Consider the following 22,291-nt stretch of genomic DNA (forward strand, 5'->3'; position numbering starts at 1 on the left):
AAAATGAACGTTGTGGCAGACCAACTGAGCAAGAAGGACCAGATTCTGTCTTCCAAATGGACCTTGCATCCACAAGTCCTTGCAGACTTGTGAAACTGTGGGGCACTCCTCTAATGAACCTGTTTGCCATCAGGTCCTATAATCACTTGCTAGTGTACTACTCTCCCTAGCAAATTCTGTTTAGTTGTGAATTCACATGCGACTATTTATCCCATGATGGCCACCCAGAGAATGGTTCCCAAACCCCCTACATATGTTAGTAGATAGCCCAAGGCTTCTTCCACCAAGGAAAGGCCTTCTCAAACAGCCATGAGGTATGAGGTTTCATCTAAACCTCCCCATGCTTCAGCTGACTTTGAAGTGACACTACCGTCTCTTACCAGCAAGAAATTTTTCAAAGGAATGCAGAAAATCCATCCTTAACTCCAGAAGTGGGCAGTATATAGATCTCCGCTCTGCTAGAAGGCTTTCCTGCACCCTTACCTCTGTGAATAACATTATTACATTTTTTTTTTTTTTACTTTACTTACACTACAACAGACATTTTTCAGTCCCAGGCATTAAGAGTATCAATCCATGTTGCCTGCTGTATTGAGGCATACTGGCCTAGATATTTTGTAAAACATGGATATTAAGGAGGCCATCCAGTCCTTCCAAATTTATATTCCTAAGTCTCAAAATTAACCCTTGTGCGGGAAGTCATCCAATCCTTCCAAATTAATATTCCTAAGTCTCAAAGTTAAGCCTTGGGTTGGAATTTGGATGCAGTGCTTAAGTATTTATGCATGCCCCCAATTGAGCCCATGATTGCAACCTCCCTTGAGGATGTGACAGTGAAGACTGTTATTGTTAGCATTGGCTTGACTACCCAAGGAGTTGTCCTTTCTTTTCTATATTGTTTCAGGGCCAAGAACTTACCCTTGTCAAAGAATGATGTCTTGTCTGTTCAAGGCTCTGGTCAGAGAAGAACACACAAATCTAGACTCAACTCTTACCATCAGCTTAAAGTAAGATTTCACAATGTGAGATCAGTAGCAGCCTCTTTTTTTCCCTTGAGATAGTTGTCAATGCTGTGCAGTGGAGGTGCAATTTTGTATGTGCCTCACACTATCTGTGAGATGTGGAAATCCAACATGAATTGTGCAGAGCTCTTTTGCCCCTCATTACGGCAGGGTAACTCATATCCTGAACAATTAGGGTAGTTGCACTCAAACCTTTCGTATTTAGTTTGGAAATCGTCAAATTTTGTAGTGTGTGAAGGTACCTATGTTGTATTAGGTAAGAGCCTTCATTCTTTCACCATCCTTGTTCTGCTGGTCTAGGCACAAAGCCTTGTGTCCCACTTCCATTGGTATGTGAGTGGTATTCCTAGCAAAGAACTTCCAGCATTGTTCAACAGTCTTGCTACTTGATGAATTGGTCCATGCCTGGCGACAGTATCAGCAGATGGATGCTAATCATTAGGTAAGGAGTGTTTTATTTCTGGTGGCATTTTGTGGTTTTTTGGGGGGTTATTAAATCTGTCCTTTCACTTTTCCCACCTCCTTTGCTCTATGCAGGAATTGGCTACCATAATAGAGGTAAGATTCAATTAAAAAATAAAAATTTTATATAAAAATTAATTTTTTAAATACTTGCCTCTCTATTATCACCTTAAGGATGGGTGAATAGACTGTTCAAACTAAATGATCCTATTAATTTTTTTTCTTTTCACACTCATCCTCCTGCCTGATGTGGGAAATATAGTTATCATAATAGAGATTTGAAAAATAAAAAAAAAAAAAAAAAATAAAAAAAAAAATAAAAAAAAATTTATTATGGCCATTGGATTTAAAGATACTGTGAAAAAGAAATTTATAATTGTTCCCACACAAATTCAAACCTTAATTCATTACATAGTGATTTAGCTTTTAGTGCAATCTCCAAATGGCCGCTCAAACTTACTGACAAGGAACGGGTAGTGGGAAACCCCACCACCTGTTGGTCTGCACTCCACTTTGCCACCATTGAGTTCAGATGTCTTTGAGGACTCTCTTCCCAACTTTGCCATTCAAAGTGTATGATGAATAAACTTTAGTATTCCTTTTCCTTTTTTGGTTTTTCAACATTGTTGAAATTAAAAAAATTAAAAATCGTTTGATATGGCAACAGACCACTTGATGAACTTAGGAACTGAAAGGAGTTATAAAAAATTAACCTAAGGAAAAATTATAGAAAATGCACATATGAAAAAATTACAGTGTTTAGTTAAAGTTGTGAAGTAGTTTTCCTTTAAAGAATATTACTGTAGTCAATTAAGATAGTTTGAATGAAATCAGAGACATTGTTATATAAATGTCTACAAATTCAGTTTTTTAAATGAGCCTTTCCCTTCCATCATATAGCTTTTACTTCCAGGCCAGCAGGAGTTCAGCATATTGCATAAAAAAATAAGAACACTCATTTTTCTGTGAATACCCATTTTCTGTCCATCTGTTTCCTCCACTCCCAGCATGGGGCAGATAGGTTCAAACATTCATAGCCAGTCAGTCTTACTAATGTCCCAGGTTTTTAAAGGAGATAGAGAGATTGTTAAATGTACAGTTTGTGTATAGACAAAATTTTTTTCTTTGATTTTATTTTGATTATTTGATCTGTAAGAATCTGTAAGGTAAGAGTTGTTGTAATAGGTATTATTTATTCCATTTTTATTGACCCTCATGTGATGTGTACTTTTGAGAGAAGCACTATAGTTGGAATAACTGAATGTGAATTGTAATTTAACAAAAGTATCCAGAATTTAATCAGGAGCGAAGAGAGCTTGTTAGTTCTTCCTACACAATATTCAAACCTTCAGTCCTTCACAATAGGGATATGCTTACAGCGAAGCTGGAACACAGCCGTTGAAACTCTTGAACGAGGTGGTTAGGCAGTAACTACTGTCCGGTAGGAGACCCTCCTGCCCGGACATAAACATTCCACTTTGCTTTCAGCTGTCTTCCGATGAATTCGTGTTTTCATGAGCCCTTGCTGTCTGTTGTATATCTTGATTTCTCTATGGGATCATTCTTGTATTGATATAAAATATGTTTTGAATATAGTACTGTGTTTGATATTAATAATTAATATACAAACCTACTATTTTTGTGAAAGCCTTGCAAGCCGCCTCTCCCCTTCATGTTGTAGGGGTTGGCAGCAAGGGTTTTTGCACAGCCCCTTATTACTTTCTCTTGCCCTCTGATGTTAAGAGCAAAACAGCATGCAGTGGTCCCCTCGTATACGTGGGGGATGCGTACCAGACCCCCCCATGAATAGTTAGAATAGTTGGAACCCCTATAAAAATGCTTAAAACCTCCTATTTTGTTAGTTAAAACTCATGAAAAACCCACTTAAAATTTTTACCTGGTTTTTTAATAGTTTTATCAGAAAAAGTGCATTTTATGATGAAATTGATAAAAAAAACCAGGAATTTGTGGATATTTATCATAGAAAAATACTGCGAAGAGACGAATTTTCTGCAAATAATGCGGGGAAATGTTCCCGAGAGAAATCCTTGAATGTGTAAGTCCGTGAATCCAGAGAACGTGAATACGCAGGGGTCCACTGTATTTTGTTTATTGATATTCACGCTTACACTCGGGAAGAATTTTTTTGGGGAAAATGTTGGATCTTCACCCTTTGTTTTTCTCCGGGATTCTTCCTTCTTCCTCATTGCTTGCTTTTTGGGCGAGGAGGGGGTTGGTTGGGTGTGGTGTTGGTGTTAGAGGGATCTCCTCTCACTTTGGAGGGCAGCGCCCTTTGGTTTGAAAAGTCTCCTTTGTTTATTAATCACGTTTTCTTTTTTCTGCAGGCTAACAGTGAGCTATAGTAGATCACAGCAGTAGATGGTTGGATATTTCTGTGATGGCTACCCTAACCCTAGGGATTGTGCCTGTGACATGATAGCAGGCTGTGGCATTGGCCCTCGCATGTGTGTATGGTTCCCCTGCTGTGAATCATATTAGAGTGCTGCTGTTATCCTGGAGTTTTATCACTGGACAGCTTATACTTCCAGCTGCCCTGTAGTTGTTGACTGCTTCTGATGATGTCTGTTCTTCATCCTGTAGAAGCAGCCCTGTGGAAGAACATAATCCTACACCGCCCTTCTCTTCCTTTTGTGAAGCTCGAGGAGGCTTCGGAATCCGGACTGGCCTCTTCGGGCCAAGAAGAGGAAGGATGCTTCTCCTTCCCTAAGAAGTCCTCATACAGGATTTCTTAGTGGCTGCCTCCTCTCCTCCCGAGGAGGCAGTGGGTTCTCTCGTCGGCTCTTCCCCAACCTTAAAGTTCGGGAACCAATTTGCTTGCTCTGGGCTTGTGTTTCGGGAGCAGCAGAAGTGCAGGCTTTGGCTTACACACCTGTCATCTGTGTCGGACACTTGTTCGCAAGCCATTCTTTGATTCACGAGCATCCAGAACTGTTGACAGAGAGACATCTCACTGTCTCAGTTTAGCCACAGGACGAGAAGGGACGAAGCATTCACATGTCTTGTCCCTTCCCGCCAGCATGTCAAGCACTCCTTGAGTGTTTGTCAGTGTGGTAGGTTCCCACCTGGTGTTTCATTTCTGAGGAATCATACATCTGGAGAAGCAGGGAAGCTGAGAAGGCAATGTGTTCTCTTGTTGGCTTTTTGCAACCTTCGGGTTCAGGAACCAATTTGTTTGCCCCTGGGCTTGTGTTTTGGGAGCCATGGGAGTGCAGGCTTGGGCTCGCATTCATGTCACCTGTCAAGAGGTTTGCCTCTAGATAGGTGCTGTGTCAGGTCCCCGTTTGCAATGCACAATACTTCCAAAAATTTGGATGAAGTGGCATGGAAATCCATAAGTCTGTATAAATGTTAATTACAAAAAACACTATGTCATAGCCTCTGAAGTGCATAGTAGATTATCATCATATATTTACTTCACAAATGGTTTTAGAATCCTTTTCTGTGATTTTCAAAGTCCCAGCATCACCGACTTCATTTTACTCTATACATATCAAAACTGTCAAACTTAACTACTAGATAATACTTGTAAAAATTAGGTAGTGTCATAAAATATACACTTGCCAACTTTCACCTTTATCCGATGCTTTGATAAAATGTTATTGCTGAAAAACAGTCTTCCATTGGCTCTGAATCCCTTAGTAAGTAACCTTTAGAGGGTTGGATGATTTCCACTTTGCCCACTTCCTTTGTCAAATGTAGGAATCAACTATATAATGGAGAGGTAAAGTTCTTTTAAAAAATATGAATATTTAATTTAGTATTCCTCTCCATTATACAATTTGCCCTCTATACCTCCCCACATTCAGAATGGACAGGAGTGGACTGACCGAATATCAGCCCCCTGTTGGGGTAATGGGGAAGTAGATGGATAGAAAATGGATATTCATAGTAAACCAAGTGTTTTTGTTTCACTTTTGCAATCTGTTGAACTCCTGCAGGCACAGAAGTAAAACCTATAAAATGGAGAGGTAAGCATTTAAAAATAAATACCTATTTATAATTTCCATAGTTTGTCTGATGTTCTTTTGGAACAGAAGTTCACATGTTCATTTCAGTTTCCATATTTATAAAAAAAAAATCATTTTGTTTCATTTTAAAGCTTCATGAACTTATTTCATCGTCCAAATTTTATATTACACAAATTACTTATTACAATAGAAGGATACAATATTAACACCAAAATTACCCTTTTTTAAATGACTACGTAAATATGTAAATTTTGAAAATCATTGCAGCTTAACCAAGCCTTGTTTGCAGATTCTTATAAACATAATGAAAATTAAAGAATGCTTGTATTTTTCAGGATTAGGAACATAGAGGAACATGCATCTGCAGACGTAGAAAAGATGATTTTAGGAAATAAATGTGATATGAATGACAAGAGACAGGTAAGATTATTCCTAGCTGCTGCTTATTCTTAGTACAGTGGTCCCCCCGTGAATAGTTAGAACCGCGAATAGTTGGAACACATATAAAAATGCTTAAAACTTCCTATTTTGTTAGTTAAAACTCAAGAAAAACCTACTAAAAATTATTATACCTGGTTTTTTTAATAGTTTTATCACAAAAAGCTCATTTTATGATGAAATTGATAAAAAAAAACCAGGAATTTGTGGATATTTCACATAGAAAAATACTGTGAATAGGTGAATTTTCTGCTAATAATGCGTGGAAACATCCCAGAGAGAAATTCACGAATGTGAGAGTCCGCGAATCTGGAGAACACGAATAAGGGGGGTCCACTGTACCATTATTCAGTTTTTATAAATAAGTCACCAGTGTTCTGTAAGAAGTATGTTGTATTTACATTGTTACCTGTGACTTGCATATTTTTTTTTTTTTATTAAGCTTTGTACAGACTCATTTTTTCCCCTAATACTACAATGACGACTGCTAGGAATGTACAGTATTTGGTAGTTCATGAACCTTGATAACTATTGTCAATAGATATAACCCTTTAACGGCGATTGGACGTATTAAACGTCTATATAAATTGTCTGTTGGGTGCCGATTGGACGTATGGTATGTCGATATAAAAAAGTTTTTTCATACATTCAACTTCCCTGACAGATATATACTTAGCTAAGACTCCGTCTTCCCCGACAGAAATTCGAATTTTGCGGCTCACGCTACAGGTAGGTAGGTCAGGTGATCTACCGTCCTGCCGCTGGGTGGCAGGAATAGGAACCATTATCTTCTAAAATCAGATTTTTCTCTGTCGCCGTATTGTAAACAAACTTTTGCGGTTCCTCCTGACTTGATTTTCGTGTTTCATCGCCATCGATCTTCTGGGCTGTCTTTTGCTGGGAAGTACTGGGTCTTTGGTTCGGCATACGCTTTTATTAACTTTTTAATAAAAATTGACTTCGAAAATTTCGAAGAATTTATGAAGTGTAACTACCGAAGTTTTCGGTAGACACTCATATAGTTTGCAAGAAAGGGAAATATTAATATTTATTCATTAATACGTGTAATAAGTGTTAGAACTTGATTGAGGAAATATATAAACTCTAACTTCCTACTTTAGGAAGTCAGAAAAGCATATAACTTTTTTACACTTCCTTTAGAAGCTTTAATAGCTCTCGTGCTAACGAGCAGTTAGAGTATTAACAGTAATAGTAGTTTTTGCATCCTCATCTCCTTCTTAATCCACAGAATCTACAAATTCATAAATTTGAAGATAAATGGATGTAGCTTAAAATGCGAGCTCTTATAAGGTAAGAAGTGAATTTAGTGTTCCCAGTGCAGTGGAGGGTGCGTTCTGATCGGCTCTGTTTCGCTCCCAGGTCTAGACCGCTTCCAAGCTCCCAAGCCCAGAGGAGAAGGAAAGTAGAAAGCCTTACGGAGGTTATGGAGAATCCCCACCGATCAGGCGTCCCCTCAGCAGGATCTGTAGAACGTCCCAGACTGCCAAGTTCGCCATTGGAAAGGCGTCCTAAAATAGTAGAGGGTGCGTCCGATCGGCTCTGTCTTGCTCTCAGGCCTAGACCTCTTCCAAGCTCACAAGCCCAGAGGAGAAGGAAAGTCGAAAGCCTTACGGAGGTTATGGAGAATCCCCACCGATCGGGCGTCCCCTCGGCAGGATCTGTAGAACGTCCCAGACTGCCAGGGATAGCCATTGGAAAGGCATCCTTAAAAAAGTGCTTCTCTTCTTCAGTTTCTTCATCTTACGTCCGAAAAGACGAAGAATGTACATGTTTGGAGTTCGGACGATCTAGCGCGTTCTCTGAAAACTAAGAGAACACTGAGCGCCAACTGGACTACAAGCGAAGAACCAGCCAGGAAACCCGTTCCAACAAGCAAGCGCGAGCCACGTTCCAACAGCCAGCAGCGAGCCGCGTTCCAACAGACTAGCGCGAGCCGCGTTCCTACAGCCAAACGCGAGCCGCGTTCCAGAAAATTTTTTCTTGGCGGAAGGCGCCTTCAAAGAGAAAACAGACGGCTAGACCGAGGAGCCTTATAGTAGAGTGGCAATCAGAAGGATCCTTCCATTGAATGTTTACGGGTAAGAGGCTCCTAAAAGGAGACTAGTAGGCGCTCGGAACTATCAGGGCGCACGGGACCTTCCACGCAAGCGGAACGTTCCAGGAGCGAGTCTCCTTTCTAGCGTGCGGAACATTCCAGGCACGCGGAACTTTCCAGACGCCAGGATCCAGGCGCCAGACGCCAGAATATTCCAAAATCTTCTTTTGAGAGAGAGGTCAGTCGCGAGGCTCCGCTTTGAGTTTTTAACTTGAGCAACTTTCCCCTGGCAAAGGTGCAAGATGTCGCACAGGTGGCCGTCGCTTTTGTCAGAAGGATTCTGATACTAAGAGAAGCCCTGTTTCATTATTCAGAAGACTCCTGTGTTAGGCAGTTCCTCTCAATGCAGACTCTCTCCTTCATTCATGCTCTTCCCTCGTTATGAGGAGGCAAGAGCTTTGGGAGTTTTTCTTAATAAGAATCTCATTGACGTTTGGGTATGATGGCGGATAGGAAATATCTACTTCCTTCCGTAAACCCTAGAGATGAACAGGAATTCTGTTTCTTCCGCGGTTTATGAGGAAATCACGAAGATTTAAAGAGTTCCTGGATTAACTTCCTTCCTTAAGGAGATATATATACTCTTTCTATCGTTCTATTAACGAAAAGAACGAAGATAGTAGAAGGTAGTAGAGTATCTGCTGTATGAGAATACGATACGGTCAAATCATAAACACATACCGTAGTTATTTCTTTGCTGTGCAACTCAATTACCAGTACCTCTACGACTTCCTAGGAAGGACTACGTTTCTTAAAGGGATTGTTAAGACAACACCTACTTGCTTCTAGATTTATCGAAGTCTTGTTTCGCTTAAATATGCTTTAATAAGAACTTCCTGAAGCTCGATAATAATTTTATAAGATTCCTTTATTAAATGGAGTAGCTGGCAACTCTGGAAGAGTAAGGCCAGACGGCTAACGGAGACTGCTATCGCTTACGCTTAGACCGCAGTACCATGTAGGTGTCGGTCTGTTACATCTCTCTCTCCTGCGGGATGGAATAACTATCCGTATCTCTCCCCTACAATCGCGGTCTTAGCCTCGGATTGAGGGGATAGTTAAGCTAACATAAAATATTGTCTGCCTTTTGCTAAGAAGCTTTCAATAAGAGAGATATTACAACCTTTCAATGCTGTTTACCGTAGGTAACATTATTAAAGGATTCTATCGCAGCAAAACATTATATTATATAATGCTCTCATGCTTACGAAAGCATGGCTTATTAGAGTACCTGCTCAGGAGAAGATGGATGAGTCGGATGGGAAACATTCTCTTCGTGGCATAAGTTGTTTCCCTGAATGGACTATACTACGTATATAAAAGTTTTTTCCTACTAAGAACGGAATTAACATGTGAAAGGATGTCGGGTACTATAAAGGCACAGATGTTCTGGCACATAACCTAAAAAGAATTAGAAGGAAGCGCCAGTCTGGCGCAATACGCCAGAAGCGCCATCCTGGCGCAATATTGCGCCGAAGCGCCAGCCTGGCGCAATGCGCCAGAAGCACCATCCAAGATATTTTCTCGTTTTAGCGAGTTATTAATCTAAGAGTCCAGTAGCCTCTCGGACAGCAGGCTCGTTAACGGCAAGATTCGTTCCTGTTTTCGTTACCTATTTAATCGGAAAAGGGTCGCTTACAAGGAACGATGAAACGATTTATTTTAATCACTTTGGCCAATTCCACGACTCAAATCCTTAAGAGGTTCGATGCAAGATTTTGCATGTCTGTGAGAACCTTCTCGATCGACGATAATATCTGTTAACGTATGTCTAACATTTATTGGAAAGAGTTGTGAGAACCTGCGGAAAGTCTTCTTCATAGATCTCTTATCAAGGTAGAAGACGAACAGGCTTCCTATAGACTGCTTCCTTTTCCTCGAACCAAGAGAGTTAGCAATATGCGCCATCTTTATTTTATAGAAAGGGGAATAAACTTTAGTCTTTTTTCCCATAAATATAAATTCTTTACAGAATTTAAGATAAAGGGCGTCAAAGAAAGAGAGGATAATACTTTATGCCTCATTTTGGCCTTAGAGAAGTTTGATTCACAGAGGTCACATTCTTCTCACAGCATGTTTTTGAAGTCTTTTCCAAGAGAGTCTGGATATTCTATCAGCATCTATTATAAATGGACCTTAACAACCTCTCCACTCTGAGTCTGTCTGCGTGCAGACTGACCAGAAGTGGACATGAATGAGAGGAATTTTTTTTTTTTTTTCCTTTTTTTTTTTTTCAAGGTAAATTACAATAGTCATGGCCAAGACATAGAATTGCTGCAGATCGTGCTAGAGGGAATGAGGAAACTGTCCTCTTCCGATACCTCTGTGAACCACATAGAGGTTTTTGCTTCCCTTTCAGGGGGAAGAATCACCTTTGTATATATCTGCTATCAAAGAACGCAGGAAAAGGCTATACTCTGTCTCTACAAAGGGAATTGGAGATAGCAGAGGATTAAGATCTTCGAGATCTTATACGATACCTCAATATGACAAGAGTAGGATATCATGTACTTCTAATGGGATCTTTTTTGTGGCCACAGATTCCATGTTCCGACAAGATGGAACTGCTCCTCATCAAACTTCTTTGAGAAATTTTTATGAGGGAATTCTTTGTTTCTCTTGGTCCTAAACGACCAGAAGACAAGTGAATTTTTTGAGCATTGGAATCTCGTATCAGATTCTATGGAAACTAGGCAATGGGTTCTTGCCAGCATAGTATGTCTGGCAAAAGAACTAAAACCCCCTATTCCTGATTCAATGTTTTCAGATAGAGGTTTCGTTGTCCAGGCAGGGTACTTACGTTTCATCTACTGTAGAATGGTTCAAAATTTTGCCTACAGAGTCTTTGGAATGCGATGACGGCTCGAAATGCTTCCCAGAAGGTGTTCAGATGGATACAATAAAGAGCTAGAAATCAGGAGTCCTCCCAATTTCAGCTCGGAGTCTCCTTAGACTTCCAGGCTTCTTCCCTTCCTTCGGGCAAGGATAGGGAAGATTCTGCAACGAGAAACCCCTTCAACATGTAAGAAGAGATCTCGTGAGCAAGGGAACTACTCAAGAAGGATCCTCCTCGGAGGAAGACTCTTATCTCTCGTACTGTTAGATATCCTATCGTATACTGGATGTAGCTGACTACAATCACCTCCCCTTGCCGGAGAGGCCAAAGCTCAAAGTGGAAGAATTTCTTCCACCCTTCTCCAGTCTCCTGATTTACTATTGTGGACGTGACTTTCGGACAATGTAGCGCCAACCAGGCGCCATATGCGAAAACAGGCGTAAAAAACACCAGAGGCAGACAGCCCCAAGAACACTGTCATTGTCTGATGAGGAGAAAGACCGGGCTACAACCTGGCACAGATGCGCTAGATGCGAACATGTCGGACAGATAAGAGTGTCCGATGTGGACATCGCCAGACATCCTCGAGACTCTACCAAGCTCGAAGCTCCGGCAAGTAGGGAGGAGCCAGCCAGGCGCGAGGCGCCATGCAGGTGCTAGGCACGAGGCGCCAGGCAGGAGCAAGGCGCCAGGCAGGCACGAGGTACCAGCCAGCCGCGGAGCTCCAGGCAGGCGCGAGGCGCCAGGCAGGTGCGAGGCGCCAGGCAGGCACAAGGCGCAAGACGCCAGCCAGGCGCAAGCCAGGCTCTAGGCTTCATCCAGAAGAGATCCTTTTCAAAGAAAGCCCTGGTCTTCTTCTTTGAAACAAATGTGATCGCTAAGCACTTCTTGAGTAACTTGATGATTCCTTCAAACAGCTGAGAATTAAAAGCGCTTGAAGTGCGAGCTTTTATGAATTCTTGTTCTTTCCAGAACAATATGTCGTGAAGGACATATTAGCTGTAACTTACGGAAGATACAACTCGGGAGTTGACTTCCCTTTGCACAAAGGAGGTCAAGTTGACCTACGAGAGATCCTTCTCTCTTGGTTGTACGTGTCTACGGATACGTTGCTGGGATAGGGAGCCGACACTGATCCTTAACTAAGTGAGTTAATTTTTCTTTTAACATAGTGTTTTGTTCTTTGGGTTGTTTGAAAGGAGTTTGGGGATAACTTTTTAAGCACAAGCCCTCGTGTTAGGATCAGGTGATTGGGATCGGTGTTGTGCTCCTTAATTATGCCACTAGGCATAGGTGTATTGTCATGTAAGTGGATAAGACCCCATTGACAAAGGCCATCAGGCTCTGTCGAGTAAGTGGATAAGACCCCATCGACAGACCCACAAGACCTCTTAGCCATAGGTCACATCCTCGCTGAGGCTCTTGAGACGAAGCAGACTCCTAGCAATAGCTAGGAAGTCAACCCTTCGTCTAAACACATAGGAACCTAGGTTTTATTTATTTATTACCTACAACGTATGTTGTTTACCTGTCTAATCAGAAATAAGTATATATCTGTCAGGGAAGTTGAGTGTATGAAAATGATATTTTTATGATACAATAAAGTTTCATACATACTTACCTGGCAGATATATACGATAAATGGCCCACCCAGCCTCCCCGCAGGAGACAGGTGGAAGAGAAAAATCTGGTTTTAGAAGATAATGGTTCCTATTCCTGCCACCCAGCGGCAGGACGGTAGATCACCTGACCTACCTACCTGTAGCGTGTGCCGCGAAATTCGAATTTCTGTCGGGGAAGACGGAGTCTTAGCTAAGTACTATATATCTGCCAGGTAAGTATGTATGAAACTTTATTGTATCATAACAATATCATTTTTAAAAATTTGCAGAAAAATTGTTATAGGCCTACTAGGCAAAAACTTTGAATCATGCGCCTTAGGGGATGCTGGGAGCTCACGGATCTAGGCGTTGTTTTGTTTACAATCGTTACCCAGGCGCGCAAGCACGAATTTCTTTCCTCTCGCACTAAAAAGTATCAGTGAAAAATCTCAGAAATTATTTCATCACTTTGACGTAATTTTTTCACCATTTTATATTAGCCGTTACATGGAGTAATATATATGAAAATGTGCGCAATTTCATGTAAAATACAACTAAAAACAACTCATGGTTGTAGCTTTTGTCAGTTTTGAAATATTTTCATGTAAATAACGATAAGTGCCAAAATTTCAACCTTCGGTCAACTTTGACTCTACCGAAATGGTCGAAAAACGCAATTGTAAGCTAAAACTCTCATATTCTAGTAATATTCAATCATTTACCTTCATTTTGCAACAGATTGGAAGTCTCTAGCACAATATTTCGATTTATGGTGAATTTATGAAAAAACCGTTTTCCTTACGTCCGCGCAGTAACTCATCCGAAAAAATCAGAAATTTTTTTGCCCGATTGTTGTAATTTTTACACCATTTTAAATTAGCCGTTACATAAAGTTTTATATATGGAAATGTGTGCAATTTCATGTATAATACAAATAAAAACAACCCACATTTGTAGCTTTTATCAGTTTTGAAATATTTTCATATAAATAATGATGTGCCAAAATATCAACCTTCGGCCAATTTTGACTTGACCGAAATGGTCAAAACACAATTGCAAGCTAAAACTCTTACATTCTAGTAACCTTCAATCATTTGCCATCATTTTGCAACAAATTGGAAGTCTCTAGCACAATATTTCAATTTATGGTGAATTTATGAAAAAAAAAAAAAAAAATGTCCTTATGTCTGCTCGGTAACTTCCAAAAAAATCAGAAATTTTTTTGTCCAATTGTCGTAATGTTTGCATCATTTTAAATTAGCCGTTACATAAAGTTTTATATATGAAAATGTGTGCAATTTCATGTAGAACCACTAATAAAAAACACCCATGGTTGTAGCTTTTATCAGTGTTGAAATATTTTCATATAGATAACGACAAGTGCCAAAATTTCAACCTTCGGTAACCTTGGACTCGACCGAAATGGTAGAAAAACGCAATTGTAAGCTAAAACTATTACATTCTAGAAATATTCAATCATTTACCTTTATTTTGCAACAAATTGGAAGTCCCTAGCACATTATTTTGATTTATGGTGAATTTATGAAATAAACTTTTTCCTTACATCCGCGTTGTAACTTCCGAAAAAATCATAAATTTTTTTGTCTGATTGTCGTAATGTTTGCACCATTTTAAATTAGCCGTTACATAAAGTTTTATATATTAAAATGTGTGCAATTTCATGTAAAATACAACAAAAAACAACCTATGGTTGTAGCTTTTATCAGTTTTGAAATATTTTCATATAAATAACGATTAATAGAAAAAATTCGTCCTTCGGTCAACTTTAACTCAACCAAAATGGTCGAAAACTGCAGACTAACATCCCTTAGGGCAAAACATAAAAAAAGATAAATAAAATAAAAGCTCCTGTAAAACTGCCATTCCTACTTGCACCTGAGAGTGAATCTCATAAAAAAAAAACCCATCTGCAATATTTGAATTTGTATTGTTTACTGTAAAGAAGAAAAACAATTTTCAGTTCTAGGTCACCCCTACCCCCTAAACAGTGACTTGTAGTAACACATTGACAATTTCCTTAAAACATCAAAACACCCACTTAACTTTTAACTTCTGATTCCTCAACCTTTGTCAGGCTCGAAACTGCCACCCCCCAATCACTTCAACAGCTAGTGCCGTCATCCCCCACAACTAACAGAAACCACTTTTACATCTTTTGCTTCTACCACGTCTCCAAAAATACAAATGAACAACACTCACCGTGAATAGCCATAAACACAATAAAACACACAAACAGACAAAATCACATAAAGATTAATGGTAGGTCACGAATTGAAAGTTCTGATCAATACAAGATTTTACTGTATTGCAAATAATAAAGTGTAAAGAAAATCAGTGATAAAATTTAACAGCACAACAAAATACAGTCTACTTTCATTAAAAGAAAAATTAATGATACAATTTATCAGCAAAGCAGAGGGCCAGTGGCTCGTGGAATACAGATTGGTTCCTTAGGAATTCAAATACATTCATATATTGCTTGCAACACTGCAATGTTGATAAGCCTGATTTAGTAGGGTAGAATCCTCCAGGCAAAATGAATGTCCATGGAAATTAGGGTGAATGATATAACACATCTGGAAATAATATAGTCCTAGATAAATGTTCTTGGGAATGTGGTTCGTCTCAATAGCAATTATATGCACATATGATAAGTAACTAAAGGTTTCACTACGAGCAACGGACAGTTAATTCATGAAATTAATTCTCACAGGGAAGCACTGGAACACTGGTAACAATATATCAAAGAGTATTTACTGGGGAGAGAAATTATGAAATGAAATGAGAGATTCAGTAGAAGTGAGAGTTGATTTGTTGACAACCTTGGTCATGTCTTTCGGATTGGCTGGGACTCTGAATTTCTTGTTATAGACTGATAAAAGAAATTAATTTTGATAAGTTAAGAAACAATACAGGTGGGTGACTACTACTATGGATAGAAAATGATTGTAGTACACTAGATTTTGTAAAAGTCATTGTAGCTAGATGAAGTAAAGATTGTCTCTTGTTGGTGGATTTCTAGGTTTACCCATATGTACTATTTTGTATGTTAAATATTGTCATGTACCACCACAATATATACTCATGTATATAGTTTAGGTAAGTCACAGAAAATGTTAGAAATAATAGTCAGTGTCACCTTTGGCTTTCTTCTAATGACTGTAGATTTTTCAAAATATTTAAAATTGTGTTTAAATTATACATTTTAGGTGTCACGAGAACGTGGGGAACAGTTAGCCATAGAATATGGAATTAAATTTATGGAAACATCAGCCAAAGCATCAATAAATGTTGAGGAAGCTTTCTTCACCCTTGCACGTGATATTAAAGCCAAGATGGAGAAAAAATTGGTAAGTTTGGCTCCAAGTTCTTATTTCTTAATCAGCATTAATGATGTATCATGTGAGTTATCTAACCTTTTTCAGTTCTTAATGCCTTAAGAAGAGTTGATTTTAAAGAAAAATTGTTGAATTTACAATAAAACCAGTTGTTACACAAACTCATTAATCAGAAAAAACCTTAACCTGTGGGACTACATTCAGATGCATGAAGTGAAGCATTTCAAAGAAAATAATTCCAAGATAGTCAGCTCCCTGAGTCTTATCATTACTCTGCTGCAGATTTTCATTCTTTTGTGCTAAGAGAGGGGAAAGGGTCTAGGGCGCATAAACAAAAACCTCCATGGTTAGGAGACAGTTATTCTGACCTTATTCCTCTTTTGTTCTGTAAGTAAGCAAAATGGTGAAGCTATGACCCAAAAGGTGGTCTTGAATACTTGGGTGTCTAACAAGACAACTTGAAGCTTAAATTCGATGTGCAATCAACCCCTCTCTCTGAAGAAGACCTCTTGACCTGAGATTCTAACAGGTGCACTCCCTATCCTGATGTTGAAGGGTCTGACAACATTAGGAGATCCGGGTCCCAAGGAACCAGGGGAACTCCCTTCAACATGTTCCCAGGGTTGCTGCATCAATGAAGGTCGTAAAGAAGTTACTTTAATGGTGGATCTTGATGCCCAGAGACACTGACATTGTCTTCCATTAGGAAACCATCTGAAGATGAAAAGAACAACTATGGAATTGGCTTCTACAGAAAGACCAAGTGGTCAAGCAGCACTTGCCGAAACTTTATTATGGGCAAGGATGAACAACTGTCCAAGAGTCCTATGTAAACTGATCGGATGGCAACAGATCTGACTTCTCCAAGTTGACCTGTAAACTCAGAGACTGCCACAAGTCCAGATGAAGCTGTAGATGACCCTCAAAAAAGTCAGAATCAACCAATTTTCTATTTTGTGGTAAAGATGCAAAACAAGGACAGTGCACCCTGGAGGCTACTGGGGCAAGAATCACATTGAAAACCTGAGGCAGTATATAGACCAAAGCAAAGGATCTGGCATTGGAACATGGAAGTCCTCCCCCTCTCCCCACTCCTCCTAATGAAGCTAAGGTACTTACTGGAAAATACTTGAATGGCGATGTGAAATTAAGTGCCCTGGAGGACTATGGAAACGAGGAAGTCCTTTTACAGAAGAGGGTAGGGCAAATAGATTTGTTGCTATGGCCAAGATCAGTGATTACTGTATTTCCTCACAATTGCTATATTCCCACAAAGACTTCAGAACAAGGAAAAGCTGATTGAAGATCCCCAATGACTTAGGCAAAATTTCCTTTCACACCCTTCTGCAGCAGGGGGATTACTTTATCATTAGAAATTTTCATTGGCCCAGATTTGTTGGAATTAAAGGCAGTAAGACATGAAAGTGGAGGACCTGCATTTAGAAATGGTAGTTGGTAGCTGAAACAGAGAATCTCCCAAACCCAAAGCTGCTTGTCAGTGTACTCCTAAGGCCTTCCCAGCCACCTAAATACAACTCCCAACTTGGAGAAAGGGTTGAGAGGACATAGGGACTTGAACTATGATCACCTCGGGCAGGAGTGATCATAGTGATCCTGAGTGAGGCAAGGCAGCACAAAAGAGGAGAGATAGGACAAGACCTATGAGTAAATGAAGTCCATTGTTAGTGCTGTGTCGTGGTACAGTGTTTCTGATTGGAAAACAGCACTGACAACTGCATATTGAAGCAGTGCAGGCAGGTAATGTCAGTGAGGATGTAGTAGCCTGTAAGTTAATTATGTGGCCTCTCATTAATGTAGATGTTACATATCGCCCAGTGCCTATACCAATTCTTTTGGAAAGAGGTAGGGAGGCGGGGGTTTGAGATATGCAGGGAACATAACTATACCAAGGATGGCAACTTAAAGAGGTCATACAAGACTGTATCTGGTTTCCTCATCATTACATTAATCAGGTCAGAACACCATGTGATTTCAGCAGTGATGTGTAACCAAGATGAAGATTGAGATGTTGAACTGTAGCAATGTTCTCAGTAGAAGGAGAACCCAAAGACAAAATGGAACTGGTAGCACCAAGGACTCACTTACTGTAAGGGAACATGAGACTCTTCCAGTAGACTCACTTGCTGAATCTGTTTCAGAGGCCGACCAGCTGACAGAGTAGTTTGCATGCAAGCTTGAGAAGAATATCCTTGAATCCTGCAAAACTTCCAGAAATCATCTGGAAGAGACAGATGGTGACTCATGCTAATGTGCTTGTGGTAACCTATACACAGCAAGCCATTAAATGTAAAGTCAGAGAAAGATCAAATGTTAGAAACCTGAAGCCTCATAGTTATAAAGAACAACTAATAGGAACTTGACATAAGTCAAGTAAGATAGTCAATAAATGTTGCAATCCAGTTAAATTAGTTAAAAGTTTCAAGACAAAAAACTACAGATCTGAGAGAAGCTGAGGCCAGGGGATGCATAAGCAGGGACTTTGTAAGCTGAGACATTACTTAAAAATAAAGCGACACAGTAGTTGGCTGCACGAAAAGTGTAACAGGAAAGAAGTGCTAAAAACCACGCGAGATTAAATCCAGATCCCATAATAGGTTGAGTAAAAACTGTGAACAAATGGTAACTATTATTTTGACATTGGCAAATAAGAAGTGAATGGCACAAGTAAACATTTTAATGAAAATAATTAACCCCTTAAAGTAATTCAATTCATTAGAGTTATTGGAATTGTTTAAATATTACAAGCAGAGGAAAAATCACTGAAAAGTATAATGACAGAAATTACATGATGGAATGAGGAAAAACAGAATAGTAGTAGGCTTCTTCAAAGAAACAACAGGGTAACACACTGGTGACTGGCCATAAAGTAAAACTCACTGAAAAATTATTAAGTAAATATACCCCAGGAAATGAAATGTGAACACACAGAAGGAAATCCTGTCAGTGACATATTGCTAAGTGCAGTAGTATCACTGTTAAGCCATAGAATGAACTGTAATACATCTAACCACTACTGATGTGCACAGGAGAATGATAGTCAAGTATCTGTAAGGAATCAAGAGTTGGCGAAGCTCATGCTTGGGAATAGTTCTCTTTGAAATTCATTTTGTGCACTTTCATATGTTATGCACAGTTTAAGGTGACAATATGATTATTGGGTATGTATTAACAAGCTTATAGTTATCTAGTTTCAGTGCATTTTGTATTATTTTTTCTTAAATTCTAAACTCAGGGAACATAGACATTAGTTGCCTTGTGTCTTTGACATTTTAAAATTAAAAGATTTTCTCTTAGTTGTGAAAATTGATATTTTGGAAGCTCTTGGACCCTAGGGATTCAAAAGGTGATTGTGTACCAGTTATTAATTCCTTCTTCCTATAGATTTGTAGTAAATCACTATAGGGTAACCAATATTTTGTTCAGTTTGCTAGTGACATGTAATTGTGGACATCATGATTTTGCTTCATCTTAAGAGTTTGTTGTTCAGATTAGAATTTTGCTCATGTCAAAAGCTGTCTAAAGCTTTCAGCATACTCTTTTGTTGTGATGTTTGATACTTGGCTGTCATATATTATTTGGTGGAACCCTACTGAAGTTGACTGGAATGAGGTTCGTCATATTGTTTCTTATTTTCAAATGGCATGAAAGTTTATTCTATACAAGGAAAAATACTATAACTGAAAGTTTACTCGGTTTAGGGGCACATACTTTAATCCCATTTATGTATAGTATAGAATTTAGGGTAGTGTTGAAGAATATTCCAAAAGAGCATATCTGTAATAGTGATAAATGAATTTTAAGCATTTTTACATTTTAAATATCTTGTGCACAGAGTAGATGCTTTAAGTGTCATTTTTAACATTCTTTTCTTGTATTGTCATTGTCAGTTGTTTTATGAATTATTTGTGTATAAATTAAGACTATTTTAGCACTAAAGGATGTCATTAAAAAAGGCAGTGAGTCAAGAGATGAGATATTCAGTGAGAGTGTTTAAAAACAAATTTGATGTATGTCAAAATGTTTTAGTGTTCTATCCATTGACTCACTACTACAACTTATTCTTTTTGTTCTACCTGTCTGCTATGTTGTTTCACTGGCTCTTTAGAAGGTAATGTTTCTCTTGATTTAGAGCATGCAACTTTGTATTTACCAGTAATTGTTAAGTTCTCGGGGATGTTTTATGGATAGCTCTTTTAATAAACCTTGACTAAATTTTTTCAAGGATATTAAGTTCTACATGTACACTAGATGGGGTACAATTTGAAATGGTTGTGTGTAAACATTGATTCATCCTTTTCTTACTTCCTTGTTAATAATCAGCATGAATGAACACCATTCTAGGCTATTATTAAGTATTTAAGCCTGAACAAAAACCTCGAACTCACAAGGCAGAGTAAGTGCAGTATTAGAGTAGTCTGGTATTGGCGGGACATGACATGTTTGTCACATCATAGAGAGAGTGCCCTAGCAACGTGGTTGATTTGGTCTTGGCCTGCCACTTCGGTGGCTGCGAGTTCAATTCTCGGGCATTCCATTGAGGGGTTGGAGATGTGTATTTGTGGTGATAGAAGTTCACTCTCAATGTGATTAGGCAGTAGCGTAAAGCCATTGGTCCCATTGCTGAATAACCACTGCTTCCATGCAATGTAAAAACACCATACAAACAAACAGAACATCATAGAGAGAGCCAAAGTGTAAAATAGTAATGACTAATTTAGTAGAGGGGAAAACAAGAAGATACTGCATAAAAGATAGAAGAAAAAAAGGCACAAATGTATCATATTTTACTAGGGGTGATGATACATAAGCGTACATAGTCCCATGCGAAGGAATAAGCAGTAAAGAATTCATAAATTATTATAATTATTTTGTTAATAAGAAGGGCAACATCAGTAGAATTGATTTTATGTAAGGTTTTTTCCATTCCTCTTATTTCCTTTTCTTACGGGCTGATGTTTGCTAAGATATGGCTAATGTGCATAGTCTGGATTGGCTTTTGTTGTGGCTTTTGTTGGACGTTAAACAGGGATTTGACTAGGGTGTTTGGGTAGGTAAAGGCCAAATCTCTGATTAAAGTCCAACAAAAGCCAATCGCCAGACACAGCAGTATACGAAATCCCATGCCTGGGCTGTGACTAATTTTACATCAGCTTACAGGAAAATCACTTCCCCAGAGATTAATACAACATAAATGGTCAGTTAGGTATGGGCGACAGAGCTCAGCCATTTTTAACCATATAGATAACCATAACCACAGAATATAAACTGGAATTTGTCACATAATTTATAGCAGCAAATGTCAGTACAAGAGCCAGATGATTTAGAGTCGGCCTTGGTTAAACAGACCGGTAATGAACATCTCAAGGGGCGCCTGGGATTCAGATATCTTTGATAAAGTCATCCTTCAACCAACGCCAGTAAAGATTAAAGAGAAATTATCAACCGGGGTGACCTAGTTAAGCAGTTACCTGTGGAAGGATCTCTTGGTACAAATACTGCCTCCTCTGTAACTTTCCTCATTCATTACCTCCACCACACACACACACACACACACACACGCACGGGAATAAACGGTAACAGTGCTGTAAGTCCGGGTTACAGTGCCATAAAGCAGATTGACAGCGCCTTGAGGCAATCTCTTGAAAAATATCATGAATAAGAGAATTTGCCACGATTGATGCCTATATGTAAATAAATGTTTGTTCCTACATGTTATACAAACCATCGGTCCTTTACATAAAGAATTACTTTCTGCGCCAGCTGGTCGTAAGATTCAATAACAAGGTAGTTAGGCAGTAACTGCTTGTCCGATGGTCGGGAGTTCCACCCGACTGGATGTAAACATTCCTCTTTGCTTTCAACCGCTGTCGGGTGCAGACGTGTTGTTGACCTCTCTGCCCGCTTCTGTCGTGATATCATTCATGTTCTTTTTGGCTTTTAGCCTTTATTCTTGTGTATATGTTTTTTCAACTGTGTTGTATTATTTATTTGATTCTGTATTGCAATGCAATCCCACGAATCTGATAAACCCTTGCGCCCCCCATCCAACCGGAGAGTGTGGCCTGGAGTGGGGGGACGAAAGTGTGGTGCTTTCCGTTCAAGTGAGCTTGTGGATCCTCGTGCTCTATGCATAAGGTGCCGAGGGCGTGAGTGTAACCGTATTTTGACTCGAGATTGTTGTATCTCTTGGTCGGAGGAGCAGTGGGAGCGGTACGAGAAGAGGAAGGTGTCAGCCAAGGTGTCGTCGGAAAGCTCTCCCTCGACACCTCTAGTGACAGACACGTCGTCTTCGTTCCTCCCCCCTCGTCAGCTCCCTCGCATGGCTCTCTCTCCTTCAGGGGACATGTCTCTCTCTGCCTCTTCACTTGATCTGTCAAGTGCAGAGGAGGGAGGGAGACATCCCGACCTTAAGTTGTATTCGGGGTCTAATGTCCGCACAGGGAGAGA

General features: G+C 39.4%; 1 protein-coding gene across 1 annotated transcript in view; it reads left to right on the forward strand.

The window, feature by feature from the left end:
• LOC135198055 (ras-related protein Rab-8A-like) overlaps positions 1-22,291 on the forward strand; it is a 128,918-nt gene that overhangs the window by 55,088 nt on the left and 51,539 nt on the right. The window contains exons 3-4 of the mRNA XM_064225449.1: positions 5,809-5,893; positions 15,695-15,835. Coding sequence (XP_064081519.1) covers positions 5,809-5,893; positions 15,695-15,835 — 226 coding nt within the window. The remainder of the gene's footprint in view (positions 1-5,808; positions 5,894-15,694; positions 15,836-22,291) is intronic.

Source organism: Macrobrachium nipponense, chromosome 21 (genome assembly GCF_015104395.2).
Source record: "Macrobrachium nipponense isolate FS-2020 chromosome 21, ASM1510439v2, whole genome shotgun sequence".
Taxonomy (NCBI): domain Eukaryota; kingdom Metazoa; phylum Arthropoda; class Malacostraca; order Decapoda; family Palaemonidae; genus Macrobrachium; species Macrobrachium nipponense.